General features: G+C 47.5%; 1 protein-coding gene across 3 annotated transcripts in view; it reads right to left on the bottom strand.

Moving 5' to 3' along the window:
• The window catches only part of LOC123775325 (man(5)GlcNAc(2)-PP-dolichol translocation protein RFT1), a 65,524-nt gene that overhangs the window by 35,703 nt on the left and 9,026 nt on the right, over positions 1-20,795 (bottom strand). For all 3 annotated transcript variants that reach the window (XM_069311678.1, XM_069311680.1, XM_069311679.1), the window contains exons 4-6: positions 19,845-20,034; positions 14,753-14,992; positions 9,279-9,419 (exon numbers count right to left, since the gene is read on the bottom strand). In XM_069311678.1, the coding sequence (XP_069167779.1) occupies positions 9,279-9,419; positions 14,753-14,992; positions 19,845-20,034 (571 nt within the window). The remainder of the gene's footprint in view (positions 1-9,278; positions 9,420-14,752; positions 14,993-19,844; positions 20,035-20,795) is intronic.

Raw genomic sequence — 20,795 nt, 5'->3', positions numbered from 1 at the left:
AGAACTGAAGGGCAAGAGCTACGAGGAGAGGTTAGAGGCATTAAATATGCCAAAACTAGAAGACAGAAGAAAAAGAGGTGATATGATCACTACATACAAAATAGTAACAGGAATTGATAAAATCGATAGGGAAGATTTCTTGAGCCCTGGAACTTTAAGAACAAGAGGTCATAGATTTAAACTAGCTAAACACAGATGCCAAAGAAATATAAGAAAATTCACTTTCGCAAACAGGGTGGTAGATGGTTGGAACAAGTTAGGTGAGAAGGTGGTAGAGGCTAAGACCGCCAGTAGTTTCAAAGCGTTATATGACAAAGAGTGCTGGGAAGACGGGACACCATGAGCATAGCTCTCATCCTGTAACTACACTTAGGTAATTACCAGAGAACCAACAAATCTGAAAGAGGACGTCAACTAGACGAGGTCGTCTGCAAAGCTGAGTCACAGCCCCTTCCCCAAACAACAACGGACAAAAAGGAGACGAAAATTTAAGAGCCAGGGCCCCAAGTGGATTCCAAGGAGAGAGCGAGGACTGCTTGGCGACACACGAGGTGAGAAGCAAAGAACAGAGACACTGCCTCCCGGAGTATCGACGCAAACAGCTTCAACAACGCAGCTGATGCCCTGGTCGCCGAGGCCAGTGCTCCAGAAGAAGGCCCGACAGTCAACACCTTCATGTACTCCCCAAGCCAGTCTGAGGACAACTCGAGAAGGGGAAAAGAAGCTCAAGACGGAGCTTTTGGATTACCATCTAAATGCCTGTGGGCACAAAAATCCTCAGCTACCAAAGTAGCCGAAAGGGTGGGAACCTGCGTGTGCAGCTGAAGAAGGCCAACATCCTGAGGAAGCACAAGGGCAAAAAGGCACGCATAGAGGTGCTGAGAATTGCCTCTCAAGTAAACCTGCAAAACGGTAGCAGTCCCTTGCCATTCAAGCGTGTGGGTTCAACAAAACCCGTGTCATGCTTTCTGAGAAAAGAAAAGGCAGTCTGCCAGCAAGGAAGACTCCGGAACCTCATAACACACTTAATACAGGGAAGAAGAGCCGAATTCAAACGACGATGGATCCATCACGGAGGCAAAATCCGGGTCTCACAGGAGGTAAGCAACAATAGCTTCCCGAACCTTCTTAAGTGGGTTGTGAGAGGCAGAAAACCTCCAGAAAGAGGAAGCGAGGAACCCAAGGGAACCCGGAACCGAACCCGAAGAGGAGCCCCAAATCAAATTCGTACAGGGTAAGAAAACCCCTCTCCCAGCAACAACAAACCCTGTGGCAAGGGCACCAAAATCCAAGCAGGATCAAAGGGCTTCTAAGACTCCCAGGGCGACTCCTCCCCAGCCCTGGAAGTCTCCAAACCAGGCCCCGGGGCAGAGCAGTCCTCCATGTCCTCCACCCCTGAAGAAAAGGCAGCAAAGAAGGAGTCTGCTGGGTGGCCCCCAGAGGCCTCGGCAGGAGGAACAGGCTCAAATGCCTCCGTCTCGAATGGGGCAGGCCCCGGAACTTTCTGAGTCTCGTCACCATCTAAACACTGCCCCAACTCCGAAACCCACTGACGTTTGGGAGCCAACCAGGGGCAGATGGAGGGGATGGAGGAGCCGAGCAAACCACGTCCACCAGGGAAGGACCTGAAGGTGCGGACTGAACCAAGGTCGAAGTGACCAATGCCCCCAGGTCCGGGTTACTAAAACCAAAACGGGGCAGCCCCGAGGCATGCAAGCGGGCAACCAACCTAGCACGTTGCAACAACCTATATCTAACGTGCAACATATATGCCACCTGACCCCCTAAGAACATCCGATGAAGAATGGGTAAAATGGAGTACAGTATGATGCAGGACTCCAGGTCGAAGGTGTCACCAACTCAACAGGCAGCACGATGGAGGCAAAACAGGTAATCGTCACCCTGAAACAAGGGCAACGAACAACCCTCAAACTCGCATAAGGCAAGATGGGACTCGGATGACGCATCCATCAGTCAGCCAAGCCCTGACGGGGTTTTCCAAAGCCCGTAGGGGAACTGCCTATGGGAAGCCTAGGCAACAGTGTTGCAAAGCCGGTTGAGCCCGAATGAGAATGTCAACAAAGAGGGAACTAGGCAAAACTGAACCCCTGTGAAGTGTACAATTACAGGGGCCTAGAGAGGAGGACCACCCAAAATATCCAAGAAAGATTGATAGTCAAACCAGGCAGACCTCCTCTATGCAAGAAACAAAAATAAAAGAAAAACCCTGCAAAAGCACAACAACAACAGGAGGAACAGGAAACATGGCCACCACTAGGTATGAGTGCTGTACAGCACCTTGCGCCCAAACCAGCAACAACAACACTCCCTATCTAGAGCCAAACAAAGGCCATGAAACCCCAGCTTGCCCCAAGGGCGGGGGTAAATGCTGAGCATCATGAACACATACAGAAGTAAAATTCTGAAGGGCCCCCCAGGAAAGAGAACCCTAGAACCCAAGGGTAATACATGCGAGGCCACCTGCAAAAACTGAGTCACAGCCCCTTCTGCAAACAACAACAAACAAAAAGGCAACGAAAATCTAAGAGCCAAGGCCAAAGCAGATTCCAAGGAGAGAGCGAGGATGGCTTGACGACACACGAGGTGAGAAGCAAAGAACAGAGAAACTGCCTCCCGGAGTATCGGCGCAAACAGCTTCACTAACGACCTCGCCGCCGAGGCCAGTGCCCCAGAGGAAGGCGCAGCAGTCAACGCCTCCATATCCTCTGTACTCTGTCAATGCCTCCAGGACAACTCGAAGTCTCGAGTTGTACTCGGACTCGGTGGAATCATACAGGGTGCTTAGGAAAGGCAGCCCCTAAGTGTATGCAGCCCCAGTACACTACATTACTCCTGGCCACCACCCTACAAACAGCAGGAACCACCACAAGGGCACAAGACCCAACAGAAAACTGAAACCAAAGTTGACAACCGCCCCAGAGCACTTCAGTCTACGAACTGAAGAGTGGGCAGCTGGCGCAGAGGTCTGGGGTCAGATTCACGAAGCAGTTACGCAAGCAGTTACGAACCTTTACATCTTTTCTCAATCTTTGGCGGCTTTGTTTGCAATTGTTAAACAGTTAATGAGCTCCGAAGCATCAGGAGGCTGTTTATAACAATAACAACAGTTGATTAGCAAGTTTTCATGCTGGTAAACTGTTTAATAAATGTAACCAAAGCCGTCAAAGATTGAGGAAAGATGTACACGTTCGTAAGTGCTTGCTTTCGTGAATCTGGCCCCTGGGGATCCTCACTTTCCCTCCCAAGGGGGGGGGGGGAACTCTGTTTGATACTGCTTGATGGGGTTCTGGGAATTCTTCTACTCCCCAAGCCTGGCCCAAGACCAGGCTTGACTTGTGAGAGCTTGGTTCACCAGGCTGTTGCTTGGAGCGGCCCGCAGGCCCACATACCCATCACAGCCCAGTTGGTTTTAGAAAACAATCCAGTTTTCTCTTGAAGATGTCCACGGTTGTTCCAGCAATATTTCTTATAGTCGCACTATAGAGGGGTGAGAAACTCTACGGACAAATAGCACGGCAGCAGTAGATGACGTTTGCTTACAGGTATTTCCTTGTTTTCTTTTGGAGGAGTTCTGTTTCTCTGTTTGGCCTTGGGTTTGCAATTTTCTACCAAGTGGGGTTTGTTTTGGAATGCCAACCATTCTGGGTGCCTAACCCCAGTCGATGGCAGACATGGAATACACACAAATACAAGGGGGGGGTTCCTTAGGCCATTGCTCCCTGCATCTCTCTGAGGGGGGGCCAAGTTCTGGCTCAAGGTCCCCAGTAGGCAGAACTCCAATAACTGAAGCCCCAGACTAATATAGCGTATATCAGTCCAATAGCTCCAGAGAGCCGAAGGGCTCGCCACAGAGAAGTAAAAATTTATTCTGTTTATAGTAACAAAATTATATGAATATGTATGTGCTTGGCACAGTGGCCATATCATAACCAATGAGGATGATACTGTGCAAAGTTGTCTATGGAGAATTTGAAGTACAGTAAAGAGGTGTGTGTGTGTGGAAAATAGTATTAGTGTATTGTAAATAGTAAATGAGGATTTAAAGTGTTGATGGGGCTAAAGAAATAGATAATCCAACTCTATAAGAGTGGCATACACAGTAACATTGATGATGATGATGATGATGATACATATAACAACCAATGGGCAGTGATGCAGTAAGATAGAAGCAACTAGTTTGGTATTCTTCATCAAATTATAAATATAGAATTGATGGATAAGGCTCACTTTATGGTTTCTCATATCAAGACCATCTAGGCCAAACAGTGATTGTGTTATGGGCGAGTTTAATTTTAGTAAAATAAATTGGATTAATAAAGCAGCGAATACTGACATAGATGAATTTTTTAGAATTAGTTGATTACTTCCTTAGTAACACATTAAGAAGCTGACATGGGAAAATAATTTTTAGACTTAGTGTTAGCTAACACTAATAAATAATATCAAAATAGGGAGTAAGTTAGAGAACAGTAATCACAAGAAAATCAGATTTAGCATAGAATGGAATAGAATGCGCATAGAATGGAATAGAATGCAAGAGAAAATTCTGTTAAGGTGCCAGATCTCCAAAAAGCTGAATTTAATGGACTAAGAAATTTCTTGGAAAGAATAGATTTGACAGCCCTAACCATGTAAACATGGTAGGTGGGCTGGTCTTGGAAAGCGATGTGAACCTGGCAATGTGTGGCGTAACAAGGGACTGCGATGTAGATTTAAAACATAGCTTAAAATATTTATAAATATTCTTAGCAAAGCCCAGGGACATAGTATATTATATAAATTGATTAGATCAAATAATAATGATCCCAAATGGATAACTATGGGTCTAAAGAACCTTATATATAAATAGAAAGCTTTGTATAAAAGGATTAATAATGGGGAAGTCAATCTAGAACAATAATTTGTCAAACAAGTTAGAAATGTTAAAAATAAGGAAAGCAAAAAGAAATTATGAAGTTTGTACAACAGGACATGCAAAGACAAATCCAAAATGTTTTTCTGTGTGGCGTCTGTGTAATAACCTACACTTGGAAAATATTAGAAGGGCTAGTTCTAAATCTGCACTCAGAAATAAGAACACACGAGACCAGGAGACATGGCAGGATGTGCAAAATAGCCCCAATGAAGAGCAGAGGTGCAATAGGAATGTTAAGAGAGAACTTAACATCAAAGACCGAAGACATTTTCAACACACTTTTCCCAAACATACATGACATAACTGGCCGACTTCTTGCAGTGTTCAAAACAGAACTCGACAAGCACCTTCAAAGGACAGCTAATAAACCAGGCTGTGATTCATACATAAGGTTGCGAGCAGTCACATCAAACAGCCTGGTGGTGGATCGACCAGCAACCTGGTCAGAGACCGAGCCATCAGGTCATTAACACCTAGAATCTTCAACAGATAGAAAATTGTAGCCCCTTGTGGCTCCCTGAAAGTATGTCAAAGAGATAGCTCCCAACTACTGGATCACATCAGCCATGTTGTTCAGTTTGGCCTACCGGGGATCAAAACCAGAACCAGCCCCCCCCCCCTCTCAGGAGCAGTGAGCAGGTGACACTCCTCCACCTCACTGAGAAAGGCATCCCGAAAGTCAGCAAACTGATAAAGACCACTGCTGGGTTCAAAAGAGACCGAAGCCTCACAAACCTGCCGAATGAATTCCGCTAACAATGTTAACAAATTATTGAATCTCTGAAAACAAGCATCGTCTTGTTCACCCCCACCTCTCTCCCACTTGTTTGGGGAGGGTGGGCTGGGGCTCACACTGCACACTAGATAGAACAGTCAGTTCTTTTGCTGATGCAGTGTGTACAACATGTCTGCAGTAAGGCTTCTGGATTGTCTGTAAACAGTGGCTGGCCCCAGTGCCTTTCAGCTAAGTGCCTTTTTGAACTGTGTCCTGTGTAGCTTGGTTGGTATATTCTTGGTGTAGTGTAGGCTTGACCTTTTAGAGTGATTGGAGCTGTAAGTGTTCAGGGCTACCTACCCTGAGAGCTCTCTAGCACTACCCTTGCACTGACAATTCTCTCTTTTCTGGTGTGTTTGAGAGTTTGCTCTCTTAGTGGTCCATCCTGCTTGGGGTGGCCCTTGCCTTGGGTGAGTTAAGAGTATAGTTGTCTTGTTGGGTCAAAGACACCTCTGACCCAGAGTCTTGTAAGGTCTGCGCTGCTCGTGTGGCTCATATCTGACCCTCCTGATGAAGTTCTGAGTATAGTTGTCTTGACCTGGGTCAGGAAGGAGCAATGGCTAGTGGGCCACACCAGCTTGTTGGCTTGTGTGCTTGTTCATACAGTGTGCCAAGGTCGGCATTCACATCCATGTAGCCCAGGCTGTGTTGGCTAACTTTTAAGTCCAGCATAGCATCCCCAGTGCCTGAATGTCCTGTTTAGTTTACCCTTCAGGCCCTGGAAATTCCTTATGGGTTCAGTGTGGCCAATGGATATTCCCTCTGAGCCCATTCTCACCTTGTGCATATTGAGAGTTGTTCATCCTTACAATGGGTGACAACCAATTATTATGCCTCCTCCATGCCACTTGTTGGGTCAAAGACACCTCTGACCCAGAGTCTTGTAAGGTCTGCGCTGCTCGTGTGGCTCATATTTGACCCTCCTGATGAAGTTCACGCATGTCAGGCAGTGGGCTTTACAGGTTCATTTTGCCTGTCTTCAGTAGTCTAGGTAGTCTCCAGAGCATCCAGTTGACTGCCCCGGAGATAGTCCACTTTGTGTTTAGGGATGCTGAATTGGAGGTGTTGATGAACTTCACCTTGGTTCTTAGGAACCAAGACAGGATTTTATCACAGATGTTGTAAGGAGAATGAACCTACTGAGCATGACAGAGAATAGAGGTTTAGGCCACAACTAATGAGTCACCTCAGTGAACACAACAGCAAAGTAAAAATATATGTTTATTTTGATTCAATTCAGATTGAGGATATGAAAGAATGACACAAGGAACTACAATTAATATATCTGGTGAACCTCATTTACAATGACAAAGGAAGTACAAGTATAGAACAGAGAGCTAATTTATATTGATGAGAGAGAGAATGTCTGTTTGTCTGTCAGTACAAGGTTGGAGGCCAGCTGCTTAGGCTAACCTCATCCATCTTTGCAGGGCAAATGGTCTGAGGTATGGGACGGACATAGGCTGATCAGGGTCACCAGAATTCAATAGGGAACAACATGCCATGTTCACATACTGATCCCCTTAACTGCTTTTTGCACTGCCTGACTAAATACTGTATTAAAAAAAATAACAGTTCAAAACTAACTTTTTTTTCTTATAACAATATGAAAATTATGCACTGATCTCAGGAAAATGAACTGAAATTTTATATTCATATACTTTGCCCATAGCAACATAAAATAGATAATCCTTCCATAGCTTCACAGGCTTTCTCAAAGCCAATGGGAAACTATTATATGTTTTTTATTTTTCTGAGGGGGGGGGGGGTTGAGGAGAGATCTATTTTTTATTATAATATCTTAACACATTGTGCACTGATATAGCAAGAACTACTACAAATATTTTATTAATCATACTCTGGCCATAAAGAGCAAAAACTTGCAAGTTAACACTATCACACTCTTCAAACGTCCCTGGCGTCCGATTTTTTTTTAGTCCGAGCATCGGACTGTGCTGGCGTCCGATAAAAAAATATTTCTATAAAATTCATTTATTATCCGATTGACTTTAGGATAGTTTCAAAATGAGCGCCTTTAGAGTGCGCACAATTTGATATCAAAATGAAACTTGATGTCAGAACACTTAAAAGATTATAAATACGTTTTTGGTAAAATTTTTAAAATATTTGTTAAAATTCTATTTATTGTGCTATTATTATGCCACTAGTTTTAAAATGCGCGCCTTTAGATTGCGAACAATTTGATACCAAAATGAAAGATGTAACACGAAAATTTATGTCAGAACACTGGAAAGATATAAATAATTTTGTGATGATGAGCGTCCTAAATTAAAATATTTGTTAAAATTCCAGTTATTGCTCTATTAGTATGGGAATAGTTTTAAAATATGCACCTTTATATTGCGAACAATTTGATACCAAAATGAAAGACATAACACGAAAATTGATGTTATCAAACTGAACGAGTATATAAATTAAGCTGGTGTGAAATTGGTGCTTGTTCATGGGTAACTTTAGGCTTTGCTGCTGGGAGTCATGCCAGGCTTTTGGACATTATATGCATATACATCTGCAGGAAATTTAATTGCGAACACAATGATACCAAAATAAATGACGTAGCATGAGAATTAAGGTGAGAAAACTGAAACGAGCATACACATTTTATGGATTTTGTGTGTTCACGGGAAACTTTTGCAGACTTTAGGCTTTGCTGCGGGGGAGTCACGCCGGGCTTTTGGACATTATATGCATCTACACCTGTAGGGAATTCTATTGCGAATACAATGATACCTAAGCAAACGATGTAGCATGAGAATTAAGGTGAAAAAAATTAAAAGAGTATACATATTTCGGTGTTGCCACACGCTCGCCTGCACAATCGCCCGCATGCCGGGGGCGTGACCTCTAAGTTGGCAGCGCGCATGCCCAGGGCGCGAAAGTGTTAAAACAAAGTCTCCACAATTGAAAAAGCCCTACCCCTTTCCCAAAACCAATGGAAAACTATTATTTTTTAAATAATTCACACTGCTAGGCTGCTCCCACCAGCTGACAACCTCCATACTAATAGGAACTATATTATTATTTTTATAAGAGAAAGGCAGTCAGTCAGTCAGAGACAGGGACAGAAACAGACAGAGAAAAGTCTAGAGAGAGAGAATGGGTCAACCAGGGCAAAAAAAAAGAGACAGGAAGATAGACAGAGATAAGGAGAGAAGGAAAAAGAAGGGAAATACATGGGGGATGTTTTACGAGAGGAAAGGAGAAGATGGGGTGTTTGAAGAGAGATGAGAGAGGGTGGATAGGGAAGAAGTTGGGGAAGAGGGGAAATGGTGAGGGAAAAGGTTGGAGAGGGGGGGAGGGAGAATAGTGGAGAGGAAGGGGGGGGAGAAGGTGAAGAAGGAAAGAGACAGGGGAGAGAAGAGGGGTGATAGTGGGCAAAAGTTGGAGAGGGAGGGGGTTGAGGGGAAGAAAGTGGGGAGATTCGGAAGAAGGGAGGGTAAGTGGGGAAAGGAGACACACCTGGGTGCAGCCAGGTATTCTCTGAGTTACTTATACAAAACAAATGTTTCTGACTATTTATTAAAGCTGTAATGCAAATCTTCTCACCTGATACACTCCCTGCTGGGCTAAGGATATCAGTGGAAAGAAATTCATGAGATATAATTCTCCTTCTGTCAGAGCTTCCATTAACCAGCCTTGTTTAAAGAAGCTCCATGATAAGGATCCCAACTCATTATTCACTTCAGGCTAGAAAGAAAAAATATATAAATGTATTACTGAATAGCAGTGGTTCCCAAACTCTTTACATTCATTACACCTTTTTCAGAGTGCATCCTTATTAATGGCCCCCTACACTCAGTATTAAAAGAATTTTTAGCAACATAAATTTTATTGTTGTTATTATGATCTCAGACAGGAATGATCTCGGACGCAGGTTTGAATCCTCGTCACGGCCCTTGTGGATTTGTTCATTTCATACATCACACTATTGTGATTTCTGTGTGTAATTGTTGTTATTATGATATTTTTCTTTCTTTGAGTATCATAACCTGTATATTGCCTCAACTTATGGACCCCTACTTATTGCAAAAAGAACCCCCCCCACCCCAAGGGAGCCACGGCTCCAAGTTTGGCAACCAGTACTGTACAGGGTCCATTTTGGGGCTAAAATTAAATAAAAGAAAACAGCATTGAATGTAATGAAACCACCTTTTCTGTTGAATCACTTAGTGTTTCCCAGTGTTACTGGGGCTGTCAAGACTGAGGAAATTGTACCAGGCTTACAAAACCCACTCGAATCTACTGGAAACAAGAACCACTATCTGGCTTTCTCTATGAGGTGAGGTAAGTTTAAGGATCAGAGATCAACCCAAAACCAAAAATCCAGCGTTGAATGTAATGAAACTCAATTTTCTGGGCGAGTCCCAGAGGCTCTCCGGAGCTATCTATGGCCGATATGGATACCCTAACTATTTTGCATCAGTCAATGTGGGTTGAGTTCTAGGCCTACCGGGGACCACGAGCCAGACCCCTCATAGAGGCATGAGGAGCAATGGCCCATCATGGAAATGCACATGTGATTTGGAACATTACATGCTGTATATATCTGTCATCAACTGGGACAGGCACCCAGAAAGGTAAGCGCCACAAAACAATCCCCTATTCTGGTTAACAACGAAAATCATCAAACGAGTGGACAGAACTCCCCAAAAGAAAAACGAGCAAACAAGCACGACTTCACACGAGTCGTGCCGCATATCTGCGCAGCTCCCCCTCCCCAGATGGAGGATGGGGGAGCCCCAGACCCTCGCGCCGGCGATCCTCATCCCAGTTCTGAGGCAGGATATCAGAAATGCAAAAAATTGCCGACCGGAGGGAGGGAGGGAGGGTTGCCGGGAAGCCTCCAGGACTCACCCCCAGAAAATGGCGTTTCATTACAATCAACACTGGTTTTACCCTACGGCTCCCCGGAGCTAACTCACCAAAGACAAAACAAGAAAGAAGGGGACCTACCCGGGAGGCGGTCGGTGCTCCACTCCTCAACTCGAAGTCGAGACAACGGGCTGCAACCGCCGTCTCAATGCGGCACAAGCCCGACTGCGCCCTGGAACGTTCACGAGGTAGCGTGCAGCCAGGACCCTGTTCGACCGCCAAAAACCCCATGCCCGAATGTCAGCCCAAAACATATTGCCAAAGACGGCAGCAAGAGTTGCAAACTTACGAACGTCATAGGCACGGGGATAGACCGCAGGATGGCTAGACTTAATAACCCTGGGGACGACCTGAGAGACCCGAACCCGCGAACAGGGAAGAAGGGAAACCGGATCAACCCAAAGCGCATCCCTGGACACAGAAGCCGTGGTGCGCAGATAACAGCAGAGGGCTGCAACCGGACCCAACACATGATGAAGCCCAGGCCTGACCAACCAAGCATCAACAACCCAAGGACCCCTCCAGAAAGCAACAGTCTCATTCTTTGCCAGAAAAGAGGGAGACAGCTGCAGACGAACATACCTATGACCACAACCAAAAGAGCAAAAACCTCTGCGCCGGAGATGAGCATGAAGCTCCGCCACTTAACCCCCAGAAGCCAATGCCAACAGAAATAGAACCTTAGCAAAAAATCCTGATTCGAAGGGGCCACAACAAACCGAGAAGAAGAGAGATAGGAGAGCACTCTGTCTATAGACCAGGACAGCTCAGGCAGCGCATGAGCAGGCCGGAGGTGAAATAACACACAAGACAGCTTGTGAAACAGTGCAGAAGTAACATCGATACCGAAAGCAAGCTGCAGCGGCTCCGCCAGCGCCACAGGATACAAGGCGATACGATATATTAGGCATAAGGTAGCAGTCCTGGAACAACCAAGAGAGAGAAAGAACACCACCACCCGAGCTGAAAGCAAAGAGTTACGACGAAGAATCAAAAAGAAACTGAAGGACCGCAAGGAAACTTCATACTGCCTCCGAGAAGAAGCCTGCAGGTGGGAAACCATCAGAGAGCCCACCTGAGCACCATAGAGATGGTGATAAACCTAAGTAAAAAACACCAAACGCGAAGACTCGAGGAGAAGAGCGAACCAGTCTCGTACCAGACTGGGCCGATCTCCTGAAAAAGACGAAGCCGCGGAAAAATCTCCGGGTTCGAGCACCGGGCAAGCACCGCCTGAAACCACGGCTGGGCTGGCCACCACAGGGCCAAGAGGATTACTTGCCCCTGGTAAGTCTCCAAGCGAGCCAGGACCTGGAGCACCAGCTGAACTGGGGAAAAGTAGTACAGGAACCCCTACCTCGACCAGTCCTGCCAAAAGGCATCGACCCCTAACAGCCTCGCAACCGGGGAAGGGCGCCACATACACTGGAAGACGCCTCGACCCTGCAGACGCGAAGAGGTCCACCTCCGGGCGCCCGAACGTCCGGCAGAGCCAACTGAATGAGTCGGCGACAACTGTCCATTCCGTGGACAGGGGAACGAACCGGGACAGGCCGTCCACCAGGACATTGGACATTCCCTGGACATGAACCGCCAGAAGAGCCAAACTCCGAGAACTCACCAGACGAGTCACTTGCAGCGACCAGCCCCAAACAGCCAAGGACTGCATCGAACCCCTTCGGTTCAGGCAATGCACCACAGGAGAGCAGTCTGAATGGAGCAGTATTGTTGATTTGCGGGTTACCCGAACCCACCAAAGCACAAACCACACCGCAGCGAACTCCCGCACCGTGCTGTGGGCCCCACGGAAAGACAGATCTTCACCGCCCCTGGCCGGCCTGGTGAGCACTGGTCACAAAGCCCCAGCTTAGAGATGACGCGTCCGTGAACACATCGAGCAAGGGCTCGGGTAGGCGCAGTGCCAAGGCACAGACCCTGAACAAGAAGTCGGCGATGCAGCAGCCAACAAAAGGCTCCCAGGAGTCGAACCCAGTGATCGCAAGAGGGGGCAGAAGGGACGTCCTCGAAGGAACCAAAACAGCCGACGAAGCCAAACCCAACCCTGCAGGAAGACCAACATCGCAAAGTTCAGGCTCCCGCACAGACCCTCGAGCAACCGCTGGGTGACCCGGGAGCCTCCCAAAAATAAGCCCTTGCCGGACCGCAGCCGAAGGAGAGACGCCGGAGGAAGAGACAAGGAAGTGGTCCGAGAGTCCCACCCAAGACCCAGCCAGGACCGAACCTGGGAGGGAACCAGAAGGGACTTCCTCCAGTTCACCAGGAACCTGAACCCGACGAGCTGGGAAAGCACCAAATCCCTGGCGAGCAGACACGCAAACCGACTGGGAGCCAAAACCAGCCAGTCGTCGAGGTAAGCCAACACCCGAACACCTAACAGGTGCAGACGGGCCACCACGACCCGGGTAAGGCATGTGAACACGCGAGGTGCCAGATTCAACCTGAATGGGAGACAACAAAAGCGTTAACACTGATGCACTACAACAAAACTGAGCCAGTTCCGGAACCCCAGATAAATAGGGACGTGTCAATATGCGTCCTTGAGGTCCAGGGACACCAAGCGCCCGGCCCCATCAGAAGCCGAACCTGGGACAGAGTGGTCATCCGAAACCAGGGGCAAGGGTTCAGACGGGACAAGTCCAGAATGAACCGAAGGTCTGCACAGTCCCTCTTCGGAACTGGAAACAGGCAGGAAACCCACCTGAGAGACATCAACATTTCAACCATGCCCAAGAGCACTCACTTCAAGATGATCAGACAGAGCGCAGGAGAGGAAGCCTGCCTCATCAGCCCCGAACCCCCCAAAGTAGGAGGAGCCACCCAACGCCATCACAGGCCGAGAGAAACGACCCGAAAAGCCCATAAATCGTAAGACCAGGCGTGAGCGAACAGAGCAAGCCTTCCCCCCACCACCCCGTCAATGGGGCGAACCGTGAAATGGCCACTGCTCCTTATGAGAACCCAAAATGCGCGCAGACTGAACATCGCACCGACCAGGCGGTCAGGACCGCAGGCAGCACTGGCAACGAACCCGACACCTGTAGCCAACCCCGATGAACGGAACCTCGAGCCCTGGCATGACCCCGCCGGGAAGGAATTTTCATGCTTGAAGTTTTTCAATGTCTTCAGCTGAGGTAATTTTCATACTGATTTTTGTGTCATCTGTAAAGGATGATATGAAGCTGTGACTTGTATTTTTGTCTATATCTGATATGAGAATAAGGAAAAGCAGCGGTGCAAATACTGTTCCCTGAGGTACAGAGCTTTTAACTGCGCTTGGACTCATTTTATATGGTTGACTGTTACTCGCTGAGTCCTGTTTGACAGAAAACTGAGTATCCAGCATCCTACTTTACTGGTTATTCCCATTGACTTCATTTTGTGTGCTATCACTCCATGGTCACATTTATCGAAAGCCTTCAAGAAGTCCGCGTATATCACATCAGCATTCTGTTTTTCTTCTAATGCCTCAGTGACTTTGTCGTAGTGATCAAGTAGCTGTGAGAGGCACGATCTTCTCGCTCAAAATTCATGTAGGCCTGGGTTGTGAATGTCATTGGTCTCCATGAATTTGGTGACCTGACTCCTAATCACTCTCTCAAATACTTTTATTATGTGTGACGTTAGTGCAACTGGTCTATAATTCTTTGCCAATGCTTTGCTCCCTCCCTTGTGTAGAGGGGCTATGTCTGCTACTTTAAAATGCATCTGGTATCTTCCCCGTGTCCAAGCTCTTCCTCCACACTATACTGAGTGAGTGTGAAAGGATTTCATAGCACAGGTTAGGGATGGTAGATTATGGAGGATTATGTTTACAAAGTTGTTTGGCAATTCGTAGTTTACAAACAACTTTTAAAAATGAGGATTGAGTGGTTTTCCGTGTTTGCTTGGCTCAGGTGATTCACCTCAGAATTGGGTTAATCAATGATTTCCATAAGCTCATCAACCATGATAGAGGGGCAAGTGAAAATGATTCTTGTCTCACCAGAAGCCTGGTGTTAGCTGAAGGGAATTATCAAGGGTAGCAACCCCAGATAAACCAACCAATGATCTATAAGCCAATTAAGATATAAACAATAAACTTTATTGCATGCAATAGTTAATATATAAAAGCAAATGTATTAGCTTACCAACAGTTTTCCTTGCTTCCATTTGGGAAAAAGTTGCCTTATTTCTCGAACTGGTAGCTGTTTGGCATTTTCTTTACTGCAGAATATCTTAAAAAACAGCCCATAATATGACGCACAATAAAATAACGAGCCCAAAATATGACTGACACCGTACACAAAGACAGCTTGCATGGGCCACAAATACACAAAAGCTGCCAGAAGAATAGATCGCAGTACCTGCATTAGGCCCTCTATCACAACCTGTAATAAGAAAAATATTAAACATAAATGACTTACAAATCTTACAGCTAAAACAAGGTTTATGAATTAAAAAAAAAAACGTTGAATGTAATGCAACGTCACTTTCTGGGTGAGCCCCGGAGGCTCCCCAGAGCATACCGGGCTGATACGTATGTATTAGACCGTGGCATCAGTCGATTGGAGTTCTTGCCTACCAGGGACCATGTATTTGGAAGCATTCCGTGTCTGGCCACTACAGCCATCAGTTCTGAGGTCAAACATAAAAAAACACAGAAAAAAAAAATGCCAACAAGAGGGAGGGAGGGAGGGAGGGAGGGAGGGAGGGAGGGTGCCAGGGAACCTTCGGGGCTCACCCAGAAAATGGCGTTTCATTACATTCAATGTTGGTTTGATTACAGCCAACATTACAGCCAATGTTGGCTCCTCTCCTGATGGGAGGAGCCCCATCAGCTAACCCCAGAGCTAACTATCAACAGAGGAAAAATATGGGGACTTACCTGGGAGGCAGTCGCTGCTCACTCAACTTGAAGTTGAGACAACTGGCTGTAACCACCGACCTAAAACGACACAGGCCCGACTAGGCCCAGGAACGTTTACGAGATACCGAGCAGCCAGGACCCTGTTCGACCGACAAAATCCTCGAGCCCGAATGTCAGCCCCAGGACATATTGCCAAACACGGCAGCAAGAGCACCGAACTTGTGAACATCATGAGCCAGGGGATAGACCGCCGGCTGACTAGCCTTAACAACCCTGCAGACGACCAGGGAGACCCACACCCGCGAACAGGGAAGAAGGGAAACCGGATCAACCCAAAGGGCATCCCCGGACAAAGAAGCCGTGGCGCACAAATAACGGCGAAGGGCCGCAACGGACACAAAACATGATACACCCCCGGCCTGACCAACCAAGCATCAAAAACCCAAGGATCCCTCTGGAAAGCAGGAGGGAAAGTCTTATTCTTTGCCAGAAAAGAAGGAGACGGCTGCAGATGGACAAACCGATCGCCACGACCGAAAGAGCAGACACCCCTGTACCGGAGGAGAGCATGAAGCTCACCGACCCGACCCCCAGAGGCCAATGCCAACAGAAAAAGAGCCTTCAAGAAGCAATCCTGAACCAAAGGGGCCACAACAAACCAAGAAAAAGAAAGAAATGAGAGCACCTTATCCAATGACCAGGACAGCTCAGGCAGAGCATGAGCAGGCCGGAGGTGAAACAATGCACGAGAAAGCTTGCGAAATGGCGCAGACATAACGTCAATACTGAAAGCAAGCTCAAGCGGCTCCGCCAGCGCAGCACGATATGAGGCGACAATGTTAGACATAAAATGATGGTCCTGGAACAACCAAGAGAGAGAAAGGACAACACAACCCTAACAGACAGCGAAACATAATGACAAAGACGCAGAAAGAAACAAAAGGACTGCCAGGAAACTTCATACTGACGCCTAAAAGAAGCCTGCAGGTGAGACACTAACAAGGAAGCCACCTGATCACCATAGAGATGATAAACCCGAGTCAAAAATACCATACGTGAAGACTCGAGGAGAAGATCGAACCAGCCACGTGACGCACCGGTCCGATCTGCTAAAACAGGCGGAGCCACGGTAAAACCTCCGGGTTTGGACACCGAGCAAGCAGCGCCTGAAACCACCGCTGGGCCGGCCACCACGGGGCCAAGAGGACAACTTTCCCCTAGTAAGTATCCAAGCGAGTCAGGACCTGGAGCAACAGCTGAACCGGGGGGAAAGAGGTACAGGAACCCCCACCTCGACCAGTCCTGCCAAAAGACATCAACCCGGTCGGGACTGGGAGCGGTCGGCCGAGCGGACAGCATGCTGGGCTTGTGATCCTGTGGTCCTGGGTTCGATCCCAGGCGCCGACGAGAAACAATGGGCAGAGTTTCTTTCATCCTATGCCCCTGTTACCTAGCAGTAAAATAGGTACCTGGGTGTTAGTCAGCTGTCACGGGCTGCTTCCTGGGGGTGGATGCCTGGTCGAGGACCGGGCCGCGGGGACACTAAAAAGCCCCGAAATCATCTCAAGATAACCTCAAGATAACCCCGACGGCCTCGCAGTCGGGGAAGGGCAACACATATATGGGAAGGCACCTCGACCACACCGATGCGAAGAGCTCCACCTTGGGGCCCCTGAACCTCCGGCAAAGCCAAAGGAAGGAGTCGGCGTCGACCATCCATTCCGTGGAAGGGGGAACGAAACAAGACAGCCCGTCGGCCAGGACAGACACTCCCGCACGTGAACAGCCAGGAGAGCTAAACCCTGAGAACTCAGCAGATTAGTCACCCGAAGCGACGAGCACCAAAGAGCCAAGGACCGCATCGAACTCCCCCAGTTCAGGCAATGAACCACTGGGGAGCAGTCCGAATAAAGCCGGATCGTCAATCCGTGGGCGACCCGAACCCTCTGCAGCGCAAACCACACCTCCGCGAACTCCCGCACCGTACTGTGAGCCTGACCGAAGGACGGACCCCACCGTCCCTGGCTGGCCTGGCGAGCACTGGTCACAATGCCCCAGCTGAGAGACGACGCGTCCGTGAACACAACAAGCGAAGGCTCAGGCAGGAGCCAAGGCACTGATCCACGAAAAACCCAAAGAGGAAGCCGGCGATGCAGCAGCCGACGCAAGGTCCCAAGGGTCCGAATCCAGTGATTGCGTGAAAGGCGGAAGGATGTCCCCAAAGGAACCAGAAGAGCCGACGAAGCCAAACCTGACCCGTCGGATAGACCATCATCATGAAGTTCAGGCTCCCGCACAGTCCCTCGAACAACTGCCGAGTGACCCGGGAGCCCCCAGAAACAGGCACATACGGGACCGCAGCCACAGGAGAGACAACGGAGGAAGAGACAAGGAAGCGGTCCGAGAGTCCCATACAAGACCCAGCCAGGTCCAAATCTGGGAGGGAACCAAATGGGACTTCCTCCAATTCACCAAGAATCCAAACCTGGCGAGCTGGGAAAGAACCAAATCCCTGGCTAGCTAACAAGAGGACTGGCTGGGAGCCCAAACCAGCCAGTCGCTGAGGTAGGACCACAGCCTACTGGGGACCACAAGCCAGAACCTGGTCCCCTCAGAGAGGCACAGGGAGCAATGACCCTGGAAGATCCCCATGGTTGGGGGTTTTCCTTATCTACCATCGACTGGGGTTAGGCACCCCAGAAAGGTAGGCATAACAAAACAGACCCCACATGATAAGAAAATTGAAACCAAAAACCAAACAGAGGGGCAGAACTCCTTCGAATCTCAAGCAAACAAGCAAATGGGGCGACTGCAAGGTGTGAACCTTGCAGTCGCCCCGAGAGGAAGGGGGAAGCCCCAAGGGAGGAACGGGGAGCCCTGGACCCCCCCCCTGCACGCCGGCTACCTAGCACTCCAGTTCGAAAGCTAAGCATCAAAACAATGCAAAAAAAAAAAAAAAAAAAATGTCGACTGGAGGGAGGGTGCCAGGGAGCCTCTAGGGCTCACCCAGAAAATTGTGTTTCATCACATTTAATGCTGGTTTTCTGTGGGGAGCCCCTTTGGCTTCCTGGAGCTACCTAACCAAAGATAAGGAAAAGAGGGACTTACCTGGGAGGCGGCCGCCACACACTCCTCAACACGAAATCGAAACAACTGGCGGCAACCTACGATCCAAAGCAACACATGAGCGTCCAGGAGCAGGAACATTAACCAAATATCAGGCAGCTAGGACCCTGTTTGACCTCCAAAATCCCTGCACCCGAATATCAGTCCAAGACATATTGTCAAACATCGCAGCCAAAGCAGCAAACTTCCTAACGTCATGAGCACGAGGATAGATTGTAGGCTGCCTTGACTTAATTCTGCAGACGACTTGGGAGACCCAAGCCCAGGAACAGGGAATGTGGTTAACAGGATCAACGCAAAGGGCATCCCAGGCCACTGAATCCGAGGCCCGCAACCGGACACAAAACATGATGCACCCCCAGCTTGACCAACCAAGCATCAATGACCCAAGGACCCCTCGGGGAAGCAGTCGTCTCGTTCTTCTCCAGAAAAGAAGGAGAAGGTTGCAACAGAACAAACCAACCAACCAACCAACGGCATTCAAAATCACACTGAATTGTAACCTGAAAAGCTGAATGGCCACCAGGATAGGAAATTCTGGTACTGCATATACATGAAGCATAAATGAAGCAGTGGCCTTGCATAGAACTGAAGTTCCAGGGAACCCTAATACACTATGCTGAAAAATTAAGTTGCATACGGGTCCCAGCAGAGGCTTGTCTGACCTAAAATACACCACACAAATGAGGAAGGAGGTAAACCACTTTAGGCAAATCATAGATTCTCAGACTTCTCATCTCATAGAGAAAGCCAGATTCTGGTCCTGGCCTCAAATAAGTCAACATGGGTCGAGTCCTGGTACAATTCCTAAGGCTTAGCTATACCAGTGCATAAATACTAGTATAGGGTGGGGGGTCTTGCCAAAAACAATGTTTTCATTCACTGTCACTGTCTAATAAATATCTTATATAGTATGTGACCATGCTATCAGGGTTATATTTTATGTACTCAGTTAAGATGTGGATTCTAAGTTGACCACCACATACAAGAGGCAGGCTCTGTATGGTAATACACAGCATGGTTTATAATGAACTTCACATTCCAAATTCCAAAGCACCAACACTGTCTTAAATTTTGAACATTCCTTAAGAAACTTAAGCCAGAGTCTTCTCTTCTAAGATACTGACATATGCTAACATGCCAGGAGCATTACCACTACATGTTAAGAAAAAATAAGGCTCAAAACTTTCTGAACACCTGTTATAGTTAAGGCAACAACAGTATAAAATACATGTTCAAACTCTTACCTTAGTTTTGCTCCACAGCTGTAACTCTGCAAGGACAAATGGCACCTCAGCTGCTACCTCAACAATAACACTTAAAGCCATGAAGACAACCCCAGCATTGTAGTTCGTGGTTACAGTATCTGGTGGCCTTTCCATTATATATAACCAGATATACCAACTCAGGGCACACACAGGTCCTGACACTAATGTTCTAAGAAAATAAAACAAAATTATTGTAGATATCCTCTTGGCATCAAAGTGCTTAATTAAGGAACTTCTAAATTGAATTTGAAACATCAGTATATTCAATATTTTATATTTCTAATTTCACTTAAAAATACTGTGTTGCTTTAACCAAGGTTAAAACAAAGTTATACAGTACTGGGGGTTCCCAATTCACGTACGTTCAGTCTTTTAAACCTTATTACAATTACCAGTTTGGCCCCCTCATTATTCTATATGAATGCTGCTTATCCAGAAAAATCTCTTAAAAAAATCAGTGTTGAATGTAATGAAACGTCATTTTCTGGGTGAGACCCGGAGGCTCCCCGGAACTATCCAGACTGATATGGATATCTTAGACTTTGGCCTAGAACTCCATGCACATTGACTGTGTGCATGGAGTGCATGAAGTACATGTCAAAGTGCATGAAGTTCTAGGACTAATGGGGACCATGAGCCAGAACCTAGCCCCCCTCTGAGAGGCACAAGGAGCAATGGCCTATAGAAACCCCCATATGGGTGGAAGCCGTCTATGTGTGCCATCGGCCGGGTCAAGCATACAGAAAGGTACACGCCCCAAAACAAACCCCCTATTCTGGTTAAAATATTGCTACTAAAAGCCAAACTATTGGATAGAACTCGCCAAATGAAAATGAGCATGATGTCCCCACGTCGCTGCGCCACTGTATGCGCAACCCCCTCCTCCTCCCAGGGATAGGGATGGGGAGCCCCAGACCCTCACCCCAGCTA

The sequence above is a fragment of the Procambarus clarkii genome, chromosome 70 (genome assembly GCF_040958095.1).
Source record: "Procambarus clarkii isolate CNS0578487 chromosome 70, FALCON_Pclarkii_2.0, whole genome shotgun sequence".
Classification (NCBI taxonomy): Eukaryota; Metazoa; Arthropoda; class Malacostraca; order Decapoda; family Cambaridae; genus Procambarus; species Procambarus clarkii.
Note: the sequence above shows the minus strand (reverse complement) of the source record. Positions and strands in the feature narration are given on the sequence as shown.